Here is a 16,037-nt window from a genome sequence, read left to right as displayed (position 1 = left end):
ATATATTGTTTACATAGTGTAAGTATATATAACAGACCGAATAAATATAAACAAAAACATATTAATCAATTTAAATTTAATACACAGATGATAGGGTGTGGTATTTTCTTTTACCATTTATGTATCAGTATAGCTATATACACTGTATACTAATTTTTTTAATAATATAATATGAATAAATAGCTAAATATTTGGTTTAAATTAAATAAAAAATATGGAACGATATTTTCCCATACGATTCGTATGGAAAATAATTTAAAACTTAATAAAAAAATAAAATAATAATTTATAAATTAGAAACACAAAAGCTTTTGATTTAATGAAATACTATTGTTGTGGTTATAAAAGTTGTTAGGAATAAAAATGTAGAAAAACAAAAATAAGTAATAATATGTTTTATGCACTACATACAGGTAAACATATTTTTCTGCTGCAATAGTTATCGTCGTTAGATGATCACACGAAATACTTAGTTCATCTATACTTGTAAAAGAAAAACAAACACGGCTTTAAAACTATAACAAAATTAAATGATTTCGAAAAATTTGCTTGACACGTAGAGTTAGTACTGTTGAAAATTACCGAAAAGACCTGGTTCGGAAATTCCTAGAAATATTAAAAACTTACTAAAAAATACAATTTTCTTAATTTAGGTATTTTCTTATTCGAGTATAACCATATCATTTTATTTGATAATTTTTAAATATTCTACTATAAAATCCTACAATATAGTACAGAATAGTTTTTATAAATTGTAAGAACATCTTTCCATGTGTTGCGGGGTTTGACAAGTTAATCTGGTTTTTACTCTAGCGACGTTTTACCCCTATATGTAATCGCGGAGTTTCCTCCTCTAGGCAATAAGTCAAGGTGAGCTCCCTGGAGCCAAGCACCACGAACATTCCGTCCAAGACGCTAGTTTTGCTTAGGTGTCATAATGAGCCACTACCTAATTTTAAGAACAGTTAATAATTTAGAAGAAAAAATGAATAATTTTACTTAAAATAAATACTTAATATGGCTAGATATACTACTAAACTATTAATGAAACTTTTAAAATAATTTTTAGATCTTGATATAAAAAAGAAATAAAAGTTATAAAAATGCTTCGTTGATCATTCATATTAATCGTAACACTAGAAACAACAAAAACATTTTCATATGAAATATACTTAATAGTTAGTATATAGCATCTTATTATTTTTTTTTATTCGCTAGTTAAAAGCTATAAATATTAACAAAGGTTGTCCAGACGACCGGAATGTGTTCCTAAAATATTTATCAGGATTTCGATACGTCTAAGCAATAAAACTTGTTATAATTCGTATTGCATCATTTGATGATTTATATTACTTTTTGAAATTTTTATCAAACTTTTTTATTTAAAATAGTGAGAAATTGAGTATTTAAATTATGTATACGAGAAATAAAAAAAAAAAATGGTTGGTTTATTTTATAAATTTAATCATTATTTATAGTTATAAAACATTTTTTGGATTAAATTGTTGTTTAGCACTTGCAATGTTATTGTTTGTTTTTATAATTTATTATTTTATTTTGATTTAATAAAAAACCAGAGAATTGTAATGGAACCTATCGATTTCACCAATGTAGGTAGATATATAATATATCTCAATTCATACCTATTTTTACTTTTGTTTATTTTTAAGCGTTATAAATGCTTTTTTATTGGAATTTAGTAAAAAAATATTTAAAAGCTCGAATATCTAAATGAAATATATAATGAGATGTAAAATATAATTTGTTCCAACAGTATTTCTGTATTATGATATCCATGAGTATTTCAATTTCAACACATTCCTGTGAATTATTTACCCCTATCGGTGTTATCTATACTCTATATAGGACTGTTTAATCAAAATGTTGAACCATGTTAAGGAAATTTAATCTCAATAAAACTTATGCCACACATTCCAAACTTTCATGAAATAATTATTAGATAGATAGTATTAGGTATTATGTATAATAAGCCCTTACTAATTTCTACACACTATCAGTGTGCATCTAACTTCAGTTATATTATACTTAAGCTCGCACAAGGCTAACTCATTTAATATTAAATAGTGAGTAATTTAGAGCATGGATGCATAGTGAAGATTGAAAAGAGACTGTACATTTAAAATTTACATTTAACCACAGATTTACATACACACATAAAATATTATATTTTTTGTACTTGGAAAATATCACATATTACTCAATAGCTTTTGTTCTAAGATGTAATTTATTTTCTTAAAATCGTAGTACAAAAAAAAACTAGAATTTTCTAAATAAGCTTGTTAATTAATGTATTTGTGTTATACTATAATTAAGTACTACATTGCAGGTAACTATAGCATTATGCTTATATAAGGGAAATAATTATTGTATGTAACATTTAGTTGCCATAAATAATACATTAATTTATTAGATCAATGGTATTTATTAGTAGGTACCAAGTGGATTAGTCTCATAGTAGGAATAAGTAGATGATAAGTAAAACAATTATTAAAGATGAGATTATTGAAGAGCTTTGCTTTAAAAAAAAGGAAAGAATATTGTTTTAAATTAATATATTATATGTATATATTACTTTTATTAGTATAAATTAAATCTAATCACTAACAAATCAATTTTTTATATACCTCTTCTCAAAAATCTCAAATATGATCCTATGTTGGGAACTGCATTGTAGTGGACAACACATTGCGGGTTCATTTGGTACCTATTAAAATTAATGCTACTGTTGTTACATAGTATTGATCCCATGTGTATTTTTCATTATAACAGGCACCTATTAAAAAACACTCAAATATTTACTGTTCTGATATTTTTCCGTCTAAAGGTTATTTTATTTTTATGCGTTTTATCAGTATTTGTATTGAATCAATGTTTACCAGTTTGTATATTTATAGTGTTTTCGTTGCTTGGCGTTCGCATAAAACGTAATATAAATTTAATAGAAGTTCATAAAAATATGCTGAACTTTTATGGTTGCGTCCAAATACAATTACGGAAATAAAATGTTCATAGTATATTTTTCATTGAATTGATTTAGAAAATAATATATCCTCGTCGTTAAATTCGAAACAAAAATTTACTCGTTCTAATAATATTCGTACCATAATATTATAGACAACAACATAATAATATTATTTGTAAGAGAAATATATGCGGTGTATAAAAATAATGATGGCATGTCCAATATAATATTGTACGTGCTTACAACGAAACCGTAAAAAATGTATTCCTCAATCAGCATTTTATAATAGCTCGTGTCAAGTGTTCTAAAAACCGCACCAATATTACGTAGGTGACATGTTAGTCGTCTTAAAAAAACGATCAGCAAGTCCAAAAGTCCAATATTCCATTTTTTATCGCACAGTTTGTCGAATGAGTTGTCGTTTATAATAGTTCTAATGCGAAAGTCAACATCAAAGCACATTTAAAATACGATCTTCTGCCATCTGATATTAATCTAAACCATTTAAATTGAATATTTTATACGTATAAATATAATATATATTAATAAAAATAAAACAAACAAACAAAAACAACACATACATCGATTGCCCCTCATTAGCGTTAGACGTTTTTGTGTAGCATCACGATATAATAATGTAATCGATTGTACAGCTTTTATAAAACTATTCGAAATTTCACTGTATGATATAAGCTATACTCGTATTGTATTATGATGATAGTAATAATATTCAGAATAGGTGAACACGAAGAAGAATATCAATAACGATTAACGACGATAAATAAACGTATATTATATTATATATACATATAGACACACACATCAACCCTTTACGATTGCATTATCATCATGAGTTAACCCTCACGTGCACGTTACGCGATTACAAGTAAACAAGCGTTTTATGACCACTTTGAAATTATAGTCGGTAATTCGACTCTTGTCTGTCTACACAGCGTTTGACTCTCAATAGAAAACGTAAATCCGTTATTTTAATATGTCGGCGTTCTCTGTTGTACGGTCGCGTTCCTTTGATGTCTTTTAGGTATGGCTTAAAACACATATGGTCGACGCGAGTCTTTGCGCTTTCTCACGATTACGCACACCTAGGATAATATATATATATAAATGTACATTTGATAATGTAGACTCAAAGGGCAAGGCTGCATTAACGAGTTTAAAAATTAAAATTAAATTGAAATTTTTTTGCTCATTTTTAACTAACTCACTATTTAATATACAAATGGTTAATTAATAATAATAACAATATAAGGGTTACTATTTTTGTTGTTAACACTTAACCATGAGATTTATAACTATATTAATACAAGCTAATTTTTTATTTACTTATATGTCGTGTCAGCTTTAAAATATTTTAATTGATAAATATATACATTATACATATAACTTAAGAAATAGATTTCCTTAACAAAATAATGTAAAAACTGTATGTATTGTACGTTATATACTGCTATCTTTCATATTTGACTCAAACCTCAAAAAGCTCAAAAAGTTAAATTTAGAAATATGTATCTAATTATTTTTAATAAGATTAAACATCTTGGTGCTAAGCATTAAGTTCAATTTATTATATATATATATATATATATATATATATATATATAATATCATAACAAGTTAACAAAGATAGTCGACTATCCTGGATATATTAAACAATGGATGTTCCTAACGTAAAGATTTCGAATTTCAGCGGAAAATGGTCGTCGATTTGGGTCTTGTGTTGAGAAGAGACCGTGCGGATTTGAAGCGGCTTGTCGGCAATTGGACAACAACTTTTATTTGTGTATATGTCCACAAGACTTGAGTGAGCCCACCGATGACTTGAAATGTCTCACCAGAAAGACGGGTAATATATTTTTTTAAGTTGTATTATTTTTCTATCGATTTTTACTGTATACCATCACATACATATAGTGCCGGTGGCCCCGAAATCGTTTGTGAACTTGAGCATCAACAAAAACGAACATAAACCATTAGAAACAGTGGTTCATCCGTTCACGACCACCAGTCAACCAATTAAGACCACATTAAACCAAACTACATCATTTCCTCCCGTGAGTATATTAAACAATTTTGGTCGTATGATATATTTTAGAATAGATAACTGTAATATATAATAATGATGATACCTTAACCCAACCTATGTTTTCTATCCTTGTAAGTCATAATTATATATATAATTATATATATATATATATAATTATCAGTCATAAACGAAATTGTTGAAATTAAAAATTTCAACGTTTTCTATTTTTTTCTTTTAAATATTTTTTATTACATAATCTGTTAAAGCAAATAAACCAATATAAATTACCGCGATGAGAAAAAAATAAACGTTTCACGAAATGAAGATAAATTTGAGCATTTTATAAATATGTTTGAATAATTTAAAAAATAATATTATTGTTAACGTAAAAAAAAAAAAAATAGTAAGCTTACTTGGCTATATGGTAGGTTCAAATGTATCTCGTCGTTTAGTGAATCACTGTAGTAAATGATTACTCATTGCATAAAAAAGATTTTGTGTTGATACGATCAGTCAGCTTATATTTTTAAGAATAATTTATTACAATAGTATAATATACTATTTAAGTATATATTTTATATTATATTAGAGTAATTTATTTTTATATTAATGATACGTATTTATTCCGAAAAAAAATCGTTTATATAATAATATAGTAATTTATTATTATAATATGTATTGTTTAAAATAATTTTCTTACCATTAGCCATTATTAAATTTATAAATAAACTATAATGTATCGCGAATTTGTAACTATAAGATTCTTAGGTTATGTTATTAACTTTTAAATACAAAATAAATTGCAATTTTTCTCATCATTTTAACAAATTTTTTAGTTTAAATTTTATACTTCTAATTATAAATATATTTAAACTTTTTGTTAGGATATGATTTAGTATATAAAAATCACTTTATTCATAAGTAATATTTTTTTTTACATATATTTGTGGCAGGTTTTAACTGCATATCAATATGTACACGTTTTGATTATTTTCCATGTATAATAATTGTTTGTCGTCACTCCTACCTCATAGAAATATGTTTTTAAATATGGATTTTTTATTAATTTTTTTTTTATTAATCTTATTTAAGCCCGGAAACTAAGACCATTAGTTGTGGATAAGAATAATAGGTTTTTTTGTATAAGGTTTGTTTGTAAAGTTTGGTTAGTACGGTTGGAACACATGTGTGTAAGTGTGCGCGCCATGGATTCGTCACTAAGAACTCGGATGGTCACCCATCCGAGAACTAGCGACGCCGGCCGATGCTCGATCTTAGAACACATTAGTGACTGAGGCCAACCACCGAACCACACCAGGCCACCATCAAATTTTTGTAACCTACATGACTGTGTTATTGTAAATTTAATATATTATCGCGCAGAATCAAAGTAACAATAACAAATAAATGTATATTTCCGGAAATGTATAGAGATAATAAAATTGGCAAAATCAGATTAAAATAATAATAAAATCGAGTAGAAAAAAGTTTTTGATGGGGAAAAATATTATGATAGTTGATTGCTGATATATATATCATGGTGTCCATAAAATATGCAGTATAAAAAAAAGCAAAATATCTGTCGAATAAATTATTTATTTCTGTCATGACTTCACTCCTATACCGTAAAGAGGAAAAATAGGCGAAAACGTAGTAAAATTTGATTTTATTACCAAATGTTAATAATTATACATAAGGTGATTTTTGTTAAGTCAAATACTATTGAATTACACCAAAAGTATTAACGTTTTTGGTAACTGTAAGTTTTCATTATGTTAAATCATCACGAGATTGAACATTTTTCTGTAAAAAGAACACCTTAATGCTGTATATTAAACAAACAATTCGATTCTGTTTATACAATCTAATAATAATTAAAAATAATTATTTAATTTTTGAGTATTCTAGAATTTCAAGAAACATTTATTGAAAACGATATTGTTTTCGTCGAGCACAAACTGTACGTCATACTCTACATTATATCATGCTTACAGTGTACGCAATATTGAGTATATATTTTGTGATACAAAAAACAAATAAATTAATAGATAATAATTCTGAACGAATAACTTGTGTTTGATTTATAAGAAATAATTTTTTTATCATCTCAGTTTACGCAGAAGAACCCAGTAGATGTTTCATCGGTTTTTAAATTGGTTCTGTGAATAAAGCTTGATTACAATGTTAGGTACTTTATAAACCACTGATTATAATGTATATTTTAGAGTTCGCCATCATTGTATCTGACAGAGTTGTTTCTATCGAATAAATAATAAATTATATATCGCATGGTATAAATATTTATCATACTAAGTTTTTGGAGTACCACGTATATTGTTGTTTAAGATTTCTATTTGAAAAAAAAATAGGCGAAGACTTAAAAAAATATGTTTTCAAGAAAAACTAAATACTTACAAAAACATAGAACTCGAATGACTTTCGTCGCAATAAATTGTGTGTGCCAATAGTAAATATATATAGGAAACTAAGAAAAAAAAAAACATTAATGAAAAATACATCAAGGAAAAATCTACAATAAATTGACAATAATAATATTAATATTTTTATAAATACCTCGAAATTCTCTTTGTAAATATTATTAAAACGTATAATATGAATTTCGCTGAAACTTATATTGTGATTATCAGTATTGCCGTTTTTCCACTGCACTCGGACTCGTATTATAATAACTATTATTAGGTATCGAGTATTTTATCACTAGACGGTGTCACAGTGGCGAAAGTAATAATATCATAGCTTATAATATTTTCCAGCTAGTATATTATGATATCTATATTTCTGAAATGTGAAAACGCTCTACGCAAGGTTGTGAGGCATCCAAAGAAACAAGTCGTAAATAATTAAGTTCTCGGGACCCGGGAAATAGGTGTTTTGTAATACCAATTCATTCGGATAAGCCAACCTCATTATTGTTTCCGATCATAATAATATTATTCACGCATGCATTTTGTTTTTCTGCAGGCCAAACAGATGGACGTCAACATATTGGGCTATGTTTTGCGCATAAACGTGCTCATGCTATTGGCGGTGGGAATAGCAGCGTTCGTGTCGATAGCGTTGATACTGATTATTTGGTGGAGTCGTACGTCGAAAGGCTGTTGCAAGTCAAAGACAGCTATCGTCAATGTATGTATCGATGACCTACAACTATATTATATAAACGCACTGTGTAATACATAAAAATGCTAAAAGTATTACAATCTCACAACCGTAATGGGGAGGGGGGAGAGGAATGTTTTAGTGTTCATATTTTAATGAGATATTAGCTCTAATAATTAAATATTATGGAGATTTTTGGTTGAGGTTCTGTAGACGCATGGTATTACAGTATGTGTGTATTCTATATGTTATATACGCGTACTCTGCTACACAGATATATATATATATATATTATAAATAATCTTTAATATAATATCTACGACGTCATGTATATGTTTAGTCACCTGTGGTGTCTCTGATAAGAGGTGTGATCCAGGAAGAAAGTTACGCGATGAATCCGCATTACGCTGCACCGTCGCCCGTTGCTAAAGACACTATTCTGATACCGTATCTGAGTAAAAGTTGTATTTCGTCAATGGAGGAGATCGGGCAAGGATTCTTCGGGAAAGTTTATAAAGGTAATATGTCACTGACTCACTGTATTTGAATCCCTGACAGTAATGTTAATTGTGCATATGACAACAATTTTAACAAACTGAAAACACTAATATATTAGTGTTGTATCACCTATATAAATATAGATAATGATAAACACATAATCCTTAAAATAATAATAACAATAATAATCTCAATAAATAAAATGTCATGTTTTTATTCAAATTTATAACCGTATTAGTACTAAAGAATATCAAAAATATCCAAAAAAATATTAAAATGGTATATAACTTTTTTTTTCAAGTGTTGAGTTAATCTATAGATAAGGATATTTTTTTATCTTAAATATAACCTTACTATACGCTTTACCAAGATTAAATGAGAGATTTAACTAGATTAGATAAGTCTCAACGCTGAATTACCAGACACATTGATTATTGATGTTCTAAAAATAACTATGAATAACTACGTCGACTTAAAAAAAAAAATCAAAGTTGAAAACGCATTAAAAAAAATATGTTTGTTGTAAATTTTAAATTAATGTATTTAACTCAGCACATGAAACGGATTTATAAATATTAATGTTTTTCGGCAGATAGCATAGTATACTGAATACTGATTGTGACGCTTCTTCATATTATCGTAATAAATAATATATCGTTTTCACAATTTTTGATATCGTATTTGGTTTTTTGTGTAATCGGATTTTAGGAAACATTATAATAATTGTAAATAGCCATTATGACGCTATAGAAAGGCATATCTATGATTTTTCTCGCATTCGGTATAGTACGCCAGAAAAATTAATCCAATAAATTGCTGAGAAACATTTAAAAATAACATTTTACTATAGTTAGATTATTATAAGCGATCAAAACAAAATATTAGCCAGAAAATCGTCGTTTATTGAATACTACGAAAAAACTCATCAATACACTTTCACATTATTTTATCATTGTCGTACACGTCGTTGCTGATATCGTTGTAATTACCAATGCGATTATTGTCCACGCAGGTGTCCTCCAACAAACTGACGGCAAGTATGAAACGGTTGCCATAAAAGTGTTGAAGGATCACACCAACTTAGAGGCTAAAGAAGACTTTATGAGGGAAGTAGAGATAATGACGTATTTCAGGCATCCAAATATCTTAACTTTGATTGGAGTTTGCCCACAAGGTAATGTTACGCTATACTTATTTCATATTTACAACAAGAATAAAATATAAATTATACATTTATGGTTACGGTGATGATAATAATAATAATAATAATAATAATAATAATAACAATAGTAATTATTACTATTGTTATTTCATCAATATTTTAATATTGATCATAATATAAATACAGAATAATATTCCAATGTGTGTTTTCAAAACATCGACAGGTCGTTTATTACGTTCATACCTAACATAAATATTTATTTTAATTGTACAATACATACGTATACCATTTCGTAGTTATTGTCCGCGATTGATGTCGATACGTTTTAATTGATTAATTTCGCATACACATCATACGCTGTTGGGATCAAAGTTACGTTGTCATCAAATTTTCCACCTCAGAAGACATTTGTATAGTTACGCACTTTTTATTACTCACTTACTTAGCGAAAAAATGTAAACATTTAAGCTAGTATCAACCTAAAAATCACACTTTTGAAAGTGTAATAACTTAAATCTATTGAGTTTAGGTAAAAATCTTGTTTTATGGTAATACCTAATAATATTGAGAAATGCGTACTCCTAAAAAAAAACCAATACCTTAAAAATGCCAAAAATTTGACTACTCTCAACTAAAATTTCTTTGCCTTTTTTTAACAAGGTATTGGGCGTTAGAATTCTAATGAGTACTGTCTAATAATGCAGAATAATCATAATACAGCTGTAGTAAAAATAACAATTTTATTTTTCGAACCATTTTTTTCAAATATTTTTAAATAATTACTATGAAATGAATACTTTTTGTTAATTCCAAATTAATAATATTTAATTAACCTATATTTTTGCACACCGTTAATTTAAATGCCGGAATAGTGTATCAGTAGAGAAGAAGCCATACTATAGCAATTTAGGGTACTATGAAATGATCGGGGAGGATGACATGATTTGTGATTATAAAAGAACAAAAATAAAAAATTCAAAATATATACATAGATAACTTATAATTATTATAATATTATGCATTTTATATGGCAAAATATGTAATATTAAAAATAGTGCGATTTTTTACTTTGAGTTTATTTTTTCACACCACAGGGGTTCAGTGTAGCTGATGTTGAGTATTGAAAGACTCATATTTGAGAACAAATAACTTATAATATATTATAGGTTTTAAGGTTGTTAAAAGTTTAAACGTGCAAGGGAAATGCGAGTTGAGAGTGAAATAATTTACTCCGTCCACAGTTCACCAGTTCACACACACACACACACACACACATATATTTATATATATATATATTACGTATTACGTTATACACCGCCTGATATTATATTGGTACTATATATATATATATGGGCATTTGAACTTTAAACAACCATTTTGGGTATTAATCAAAACTTGTTATCGTGTTTGTCAAAAGTTTGAGGTGTAAAGTTCAACTAAATATTCCTTAACTATAGCTATTTTAAAAAGGATATACATACTAAAATAATAGCAATAATAAAAGTTGATATTTCATTGACTGTTAGATATTAAATAATAATATTGACGATGTTAAAAATAATTATTTTTCTTGTTGATTTAAAAACAATTTAATTACAAAGATTTATCCGTTCAATGAATTCAAAATTTCCATAAACACATTGAATCTACATATCCGTAAAAGTAATAGTACCTGACAAAACTTAACAAATGCATTGGCAAAAAATATAAATTGTGTTCTTCATGAAACAAATGATTTTGTCGTTTTTTTTTTTTTAAACTGAGTAGTACATTTTTTTAATATTTAATTTTATAGATTTATGGAGAATAAAAATAAATAACTTTATAGTTCTGTTAATTTATTTATGTTAAATTAGTAGATAATTAATAGCTCAATATTTTATTTAAATGTGGTCATATTTATTATACTTTTTTCTAAATTAATAAAATAAAAACTTTAGGTACTAACAGAAAGATGTTTAATAATTATATTTCAATGATTATGGACGACATAAAATAATGTTACATTATTTATTATACTTGTATTTTATTTGTGTAAATAAAGTTTAAATCGTAAAGTTTTATTATAAATTTTAACTTTCATTTTAGTGCATTTATTACTTTATTAATATACTTATACATTTTCTATATTAATTTAGTTTACTTTATGATTGCATCTACTATTATCCGAGGTAACCAAATTTTCAATTTTTTTAATCTTTGCATCATATAAACCGATTCATGAGCGTAAGGTAATAAATAAAATAAATCAAGTAGGTAATCTAATAAATACTATTAAGTAAATGGTATTAATATTTCCATTGTAAATATTTACCAATAAAAAAACAATATTGTATCAATATGTTTTTGTACTTTTAATAAATCATATACGGATTTACTCTTATTTGGGTGAAATTAAAAATATATTAGTATGTTAAATGTTAATATAATTTATAAAAAACATATCATAGTTTTCTGTAACAGTATAAAATATACATGTTGTAATGATTATGAATGTAATTAATGTGTTTTTTTTTATTTTTACTCGGTTAGAAGATAAATGTTCACCGTGGATGATATTCGAGTTCATGGCTTATGGAGATTTAACCGAAGTACTGAGAAACAGCAGTGATCAATTTACAAATTATTCAGAACATTTGCCAATTTTGGACAAAGTAAGTGTAAAAAATATTTTGAAACGGTTTTTGAAAACTTAAAGTTAAAATTAATTTGTTGTTAATATCTCTATGTTATCAATTACTTCATTAAGTAACTAAATACATAAATGTATAGTATTTACACATACATAATGCATCCAAAATGTTAGAAAATTTAATATTTTTGTACGTACCCAACTCAAAAACAGTATCCAAATTTAATGGTGTTAAAATTGGTACATTGCTTATACAAATAATAGGTCTTCTGTAAAACAGTTCTGTAGAATTCAAGATTATTATAAGGTATTAATAATGATATAAATCTAAGAACTCTTTTTTGAATAATATAGTTCTTAGGGTTTAGAATATAACAATTGTACTTGACATAACCGTATATAGATATAAACTTAAATGTAATATTAAGGGTTTGCTGATGATATTTAAATATTTAAATATTTCATTACTATGGTAATTATCGAAAACTAAGTTTGAATAATTTATAAATATTTAATTTTTATATAGCGGTTTTCATATATTGAAATTTTATGTTTAAGGAAGCGCTATTGGTGATATCCTTACAAATAGCAGCGGGCATGAAGTATTTAGCGAGTCAACGGTTTGTTCATAGAGACTTGGCGTGTAGGAATTGTTTAGTCGGCATGGGTTTGACTGTGAAAATCGCCGATTTTGGAATGAGTCGGGACATTTACACCTGTGATTATTACAAAGTACGAAACGCCCTAACTACGCGATGAACACAACACTTATTTTCATCTTGTCGTTTTTAGGTCGGAGGATCCCGATTGCTTCCCGTGAGGTGGATGTCACCGGAGAGCGTCGTTTATGGAAAATTCACGTTGGAATCAGATGTGTGGTCATTCGGTGTCGTGTTGTGGGAAATTTATTCGCTGGGAAAACAACCATACTATGGTTATTCGAATGATGAGGTAAAAAATTTACAATTATGTTGATAAATTAGGGTTTTTCGTAATACATATTATACTATTGTTATGGTAATAATAAATTACGCATAAAAATATTTTCGACTAAATATAAACAGAAATAGTAAAGTTATTGGTATTGCATTTATCCATCGAATATTTCCGTCTAAACAATTACAGCTGCAGTAATTATGGGTAATATTTAGGCATGCTTGTATCGAAGACGCAGATTTAACGTGATAATCAAGTTTTCATTTCCAAAGAGTATTCCCTAAAAAATATAAAAAAAATCTTATGATTTTGGAAATCCGACCTTTAAATATATTTAAAAATTCCAAAAATTAGATTTTGATTATGTGTTTTATTATTAAAGAAAAAAATATTTTACATCGCGTAATGATATTATTAATGGTGTTTTTATAAACCTAAGAACTATTTGATGTACTTGATATTTTTTGTGTTGATCCAACATATTATTATATGTTATTATTGTATTATTATATATTATTATATTATTATATGCATATTATTTATTAGAAAAAAATATCGATAGTATTTGCTACTAAATTACGTATCGCTTTAAGTTATAAATTATTAAGGGTATACTTAGGTACTACAAATATGTTCGATGTTGAGTGTTCGACTTGTTCGACATCTTTTACAATTATTGAGTATTTTTGTGATTTTTTAGGTTTTAAAGTTAATTCACGATGGAGTGTTATTGGACATACCACTTAACTGCCCTCCGGTTATATGCGTGTTAATGAACGGATGTTGGAAAAGTGATCCTAAAGAACGTTTGAGATTCATTGACATACATGATCGTTTGAAAAATGTCACTAAACGACCAGAACTGGACAGTCCGTTACCCAGGCCACCCACCTTGCCAGTGATTGTTGATCATTTGAGTTTGAGAAAAATGCCTTCAGAAGAACTTTTGGATGTCGATGATTATCTGCAGCCCGACGAGCAAAATGTCGCTGTAGAGTACATAATGCCATATCCTGCATAATAAACTTTTTTATTGTTCCTTTTGCTATAATATTATTATAACGTAAGTCGCTAGCACTCAGTAAATATAAGAATTCGGTTAACTAAGTAAGTTTTAAATAGATATACAATAGTTTTAATATTTTATAATATTTATTTACATTTTTTTTTTTTTTTATATATATATTATCTAAATTCATTTATTGGGAATTTTTCTAGTATTTTATCAATGTACAAGAATTTTACACTGATTTTTATAAGCAAAATTTAATATATTTTGATGATCTTAAACATCATTAGTATAGTATATAGATTTAGTTTTCGATGACATGTTATGTTGTATTTTAGTTTTAAGAAACACATCATGTAATGCATTTTTAAATATTAATAATTATTACAACAATTAATAGCGTTAAGTAATCAGTAGGAACTATAAAAAATATTAGTGAACCATTTCATAGTTTTGTTTGCTATTAATAACTTATAACAATAGTAAACTAGAATAATTAATAATTGGATTTACGTAATAAGCGGTTTTTATTTTATATTTAATTTAGTCTCAAGAAATTTTGCATTGTATACATTAAAAATTTTAACATTATACTGTAAAAAAAAATAAAACATTGTAGTGATATTACATTATTTTTTTGCACCAGTTATTTAGTAATAATTATATTTTATATTATAATTCATGAATCATCTATTAATTTGTACTCAGTTTGAAATAAAATAAATCATCATTATATTTATTGTATATCGATTTTTATTTTATTAATATTGATTTAAAACTATTGTTATGATTCTGAGTACCATGTATTATTTATCAGATTTTTTTTTTGTTTTTATTTTTATTTTACTTGGTGTAGTTTACTGTTTGACGCCATTACAGGTAACTAGAATCAAAAAGTCAGCATAAACATAAAAAAACTTTGATCAAGAATAGTATGTTTGGAGTATTAATCAGTTTACTCTAAAGTGCTTAATATATTTATGAACGATATTTTTACGCGATTAATTTGCTATAGTTTTCTACTACCAAAAATTATGTATTATACTACACGTTTTCAATTTTTAGTTCATTAAATTATTGAATAGAAATATTCTTAAAGCTTTTTACTACCGCATAAACTGTATAATAAGTTCGAAGAAAAATTGTTCATCGTTGTGTGACTTGCAATAGTTTCGTTTTAGATCTATAAAAAGAGATGAAAAATAGTAAAAACAAGGAAATAAAAAAAAACTACACGTATCATTTAACAACAGTATATCGCTAGGTATTAACGAACGTAAGTACCTAATCCAAGTAAAAAAATTTGTTAGTCTCACTATTAGTTTGATTTTGCGATCAAATAACTATTATTAACATTATTTTGTATGGCATATATTAATATATTATAGAAGTTTTATTAGATACAATTACCTAATACTCTGGTTTGACTAAATCATTATAATTTATCTTAGTAGATGAAATTTTCCTAAGACTATATCGATAACTGCAATATATCTAATTAATTGCTGTATAAATGATTTAAAAGTATCGTTTTGGTAAATATCGTTAAAATAAACCTTTGGTCCAAGATTCAAAATTTTTACAAGAATGACCCTTAGAATGTATTAGTTTTGTAGGGTATGCGTATACGTATTATGCGACATTTTAGTAGGT

The 16,037-nt window shown here is 26.5% G+C and overlaps 1 protein-coding gene across 1 annotated transcript in view; it reads left to right on the top strand.

The window, feature by feature from the left end:
- Window positions 1-14,493, top strand: part of LOC112595314 (tyrosine-protein kinase transmembrane receptor Ror-like) — a 42,403-nt gene extending 27,910 nt beyond the window's left edge. Inside the window, exons 2-10 of the mRNA XM_025340459.1 lie at window positions 4,692-4,847; window positions 4,916-5,055; window positions 8,010-8,174; window positions 8,488-8,665; window positions 9,658-9,819; window positions 12,340-12,461; window positions 12,998-13,171; window positions 13,232-13,390; window positions 14,076-14,493. Of these exons, the coding sequence (XP_025196244.1) occupies window positions 4,692-4,847; window positions 4,916-5,055; window positions 8,010-8,174; window positions 8,488-8,665; window positions 9,658-9,819; window positions 12,340-12,461; window positions 12,998-13,171; window positions 13,232-13,390; window positions 14,076-14,396 (1,577 nt within the window). The 3' untranslated portion in view covers window positions 14,397-14,493. The remainder of the gene's footprint in view (window positions 1-4,691; window positions 4,848-4,915; window positions 5,056-8,009; window positions 8,175-8,487; window positions 8,666-9,657; window positions 9,820-12,339; window positions 12,462-12,997; window positions 13,172-13,231; window positions 13,391-14,075) is intronic.
- Window positions 14,494-16,037: the final 1,544 nt, after the last annotated feature.

This window comes from Melanaphis sacchari, unplaced genomic scaffold, assembly GCF_002803265.2.
Source record: "Melanaphis sacchari strain LSU unplaced genomic scaffold, SCAv2.0 Contig26_pilon_pilon, whole genome shotgun sequence".
NCBI lineage: Eukaryota > Metazoa > Arthropoda > Insecta > Hemiptera > Aphididae > Melanaphis > Melanaphis sacchari.
This window is presented reverse-complemented; position numbering and strand designations above follow the sequence as displayed.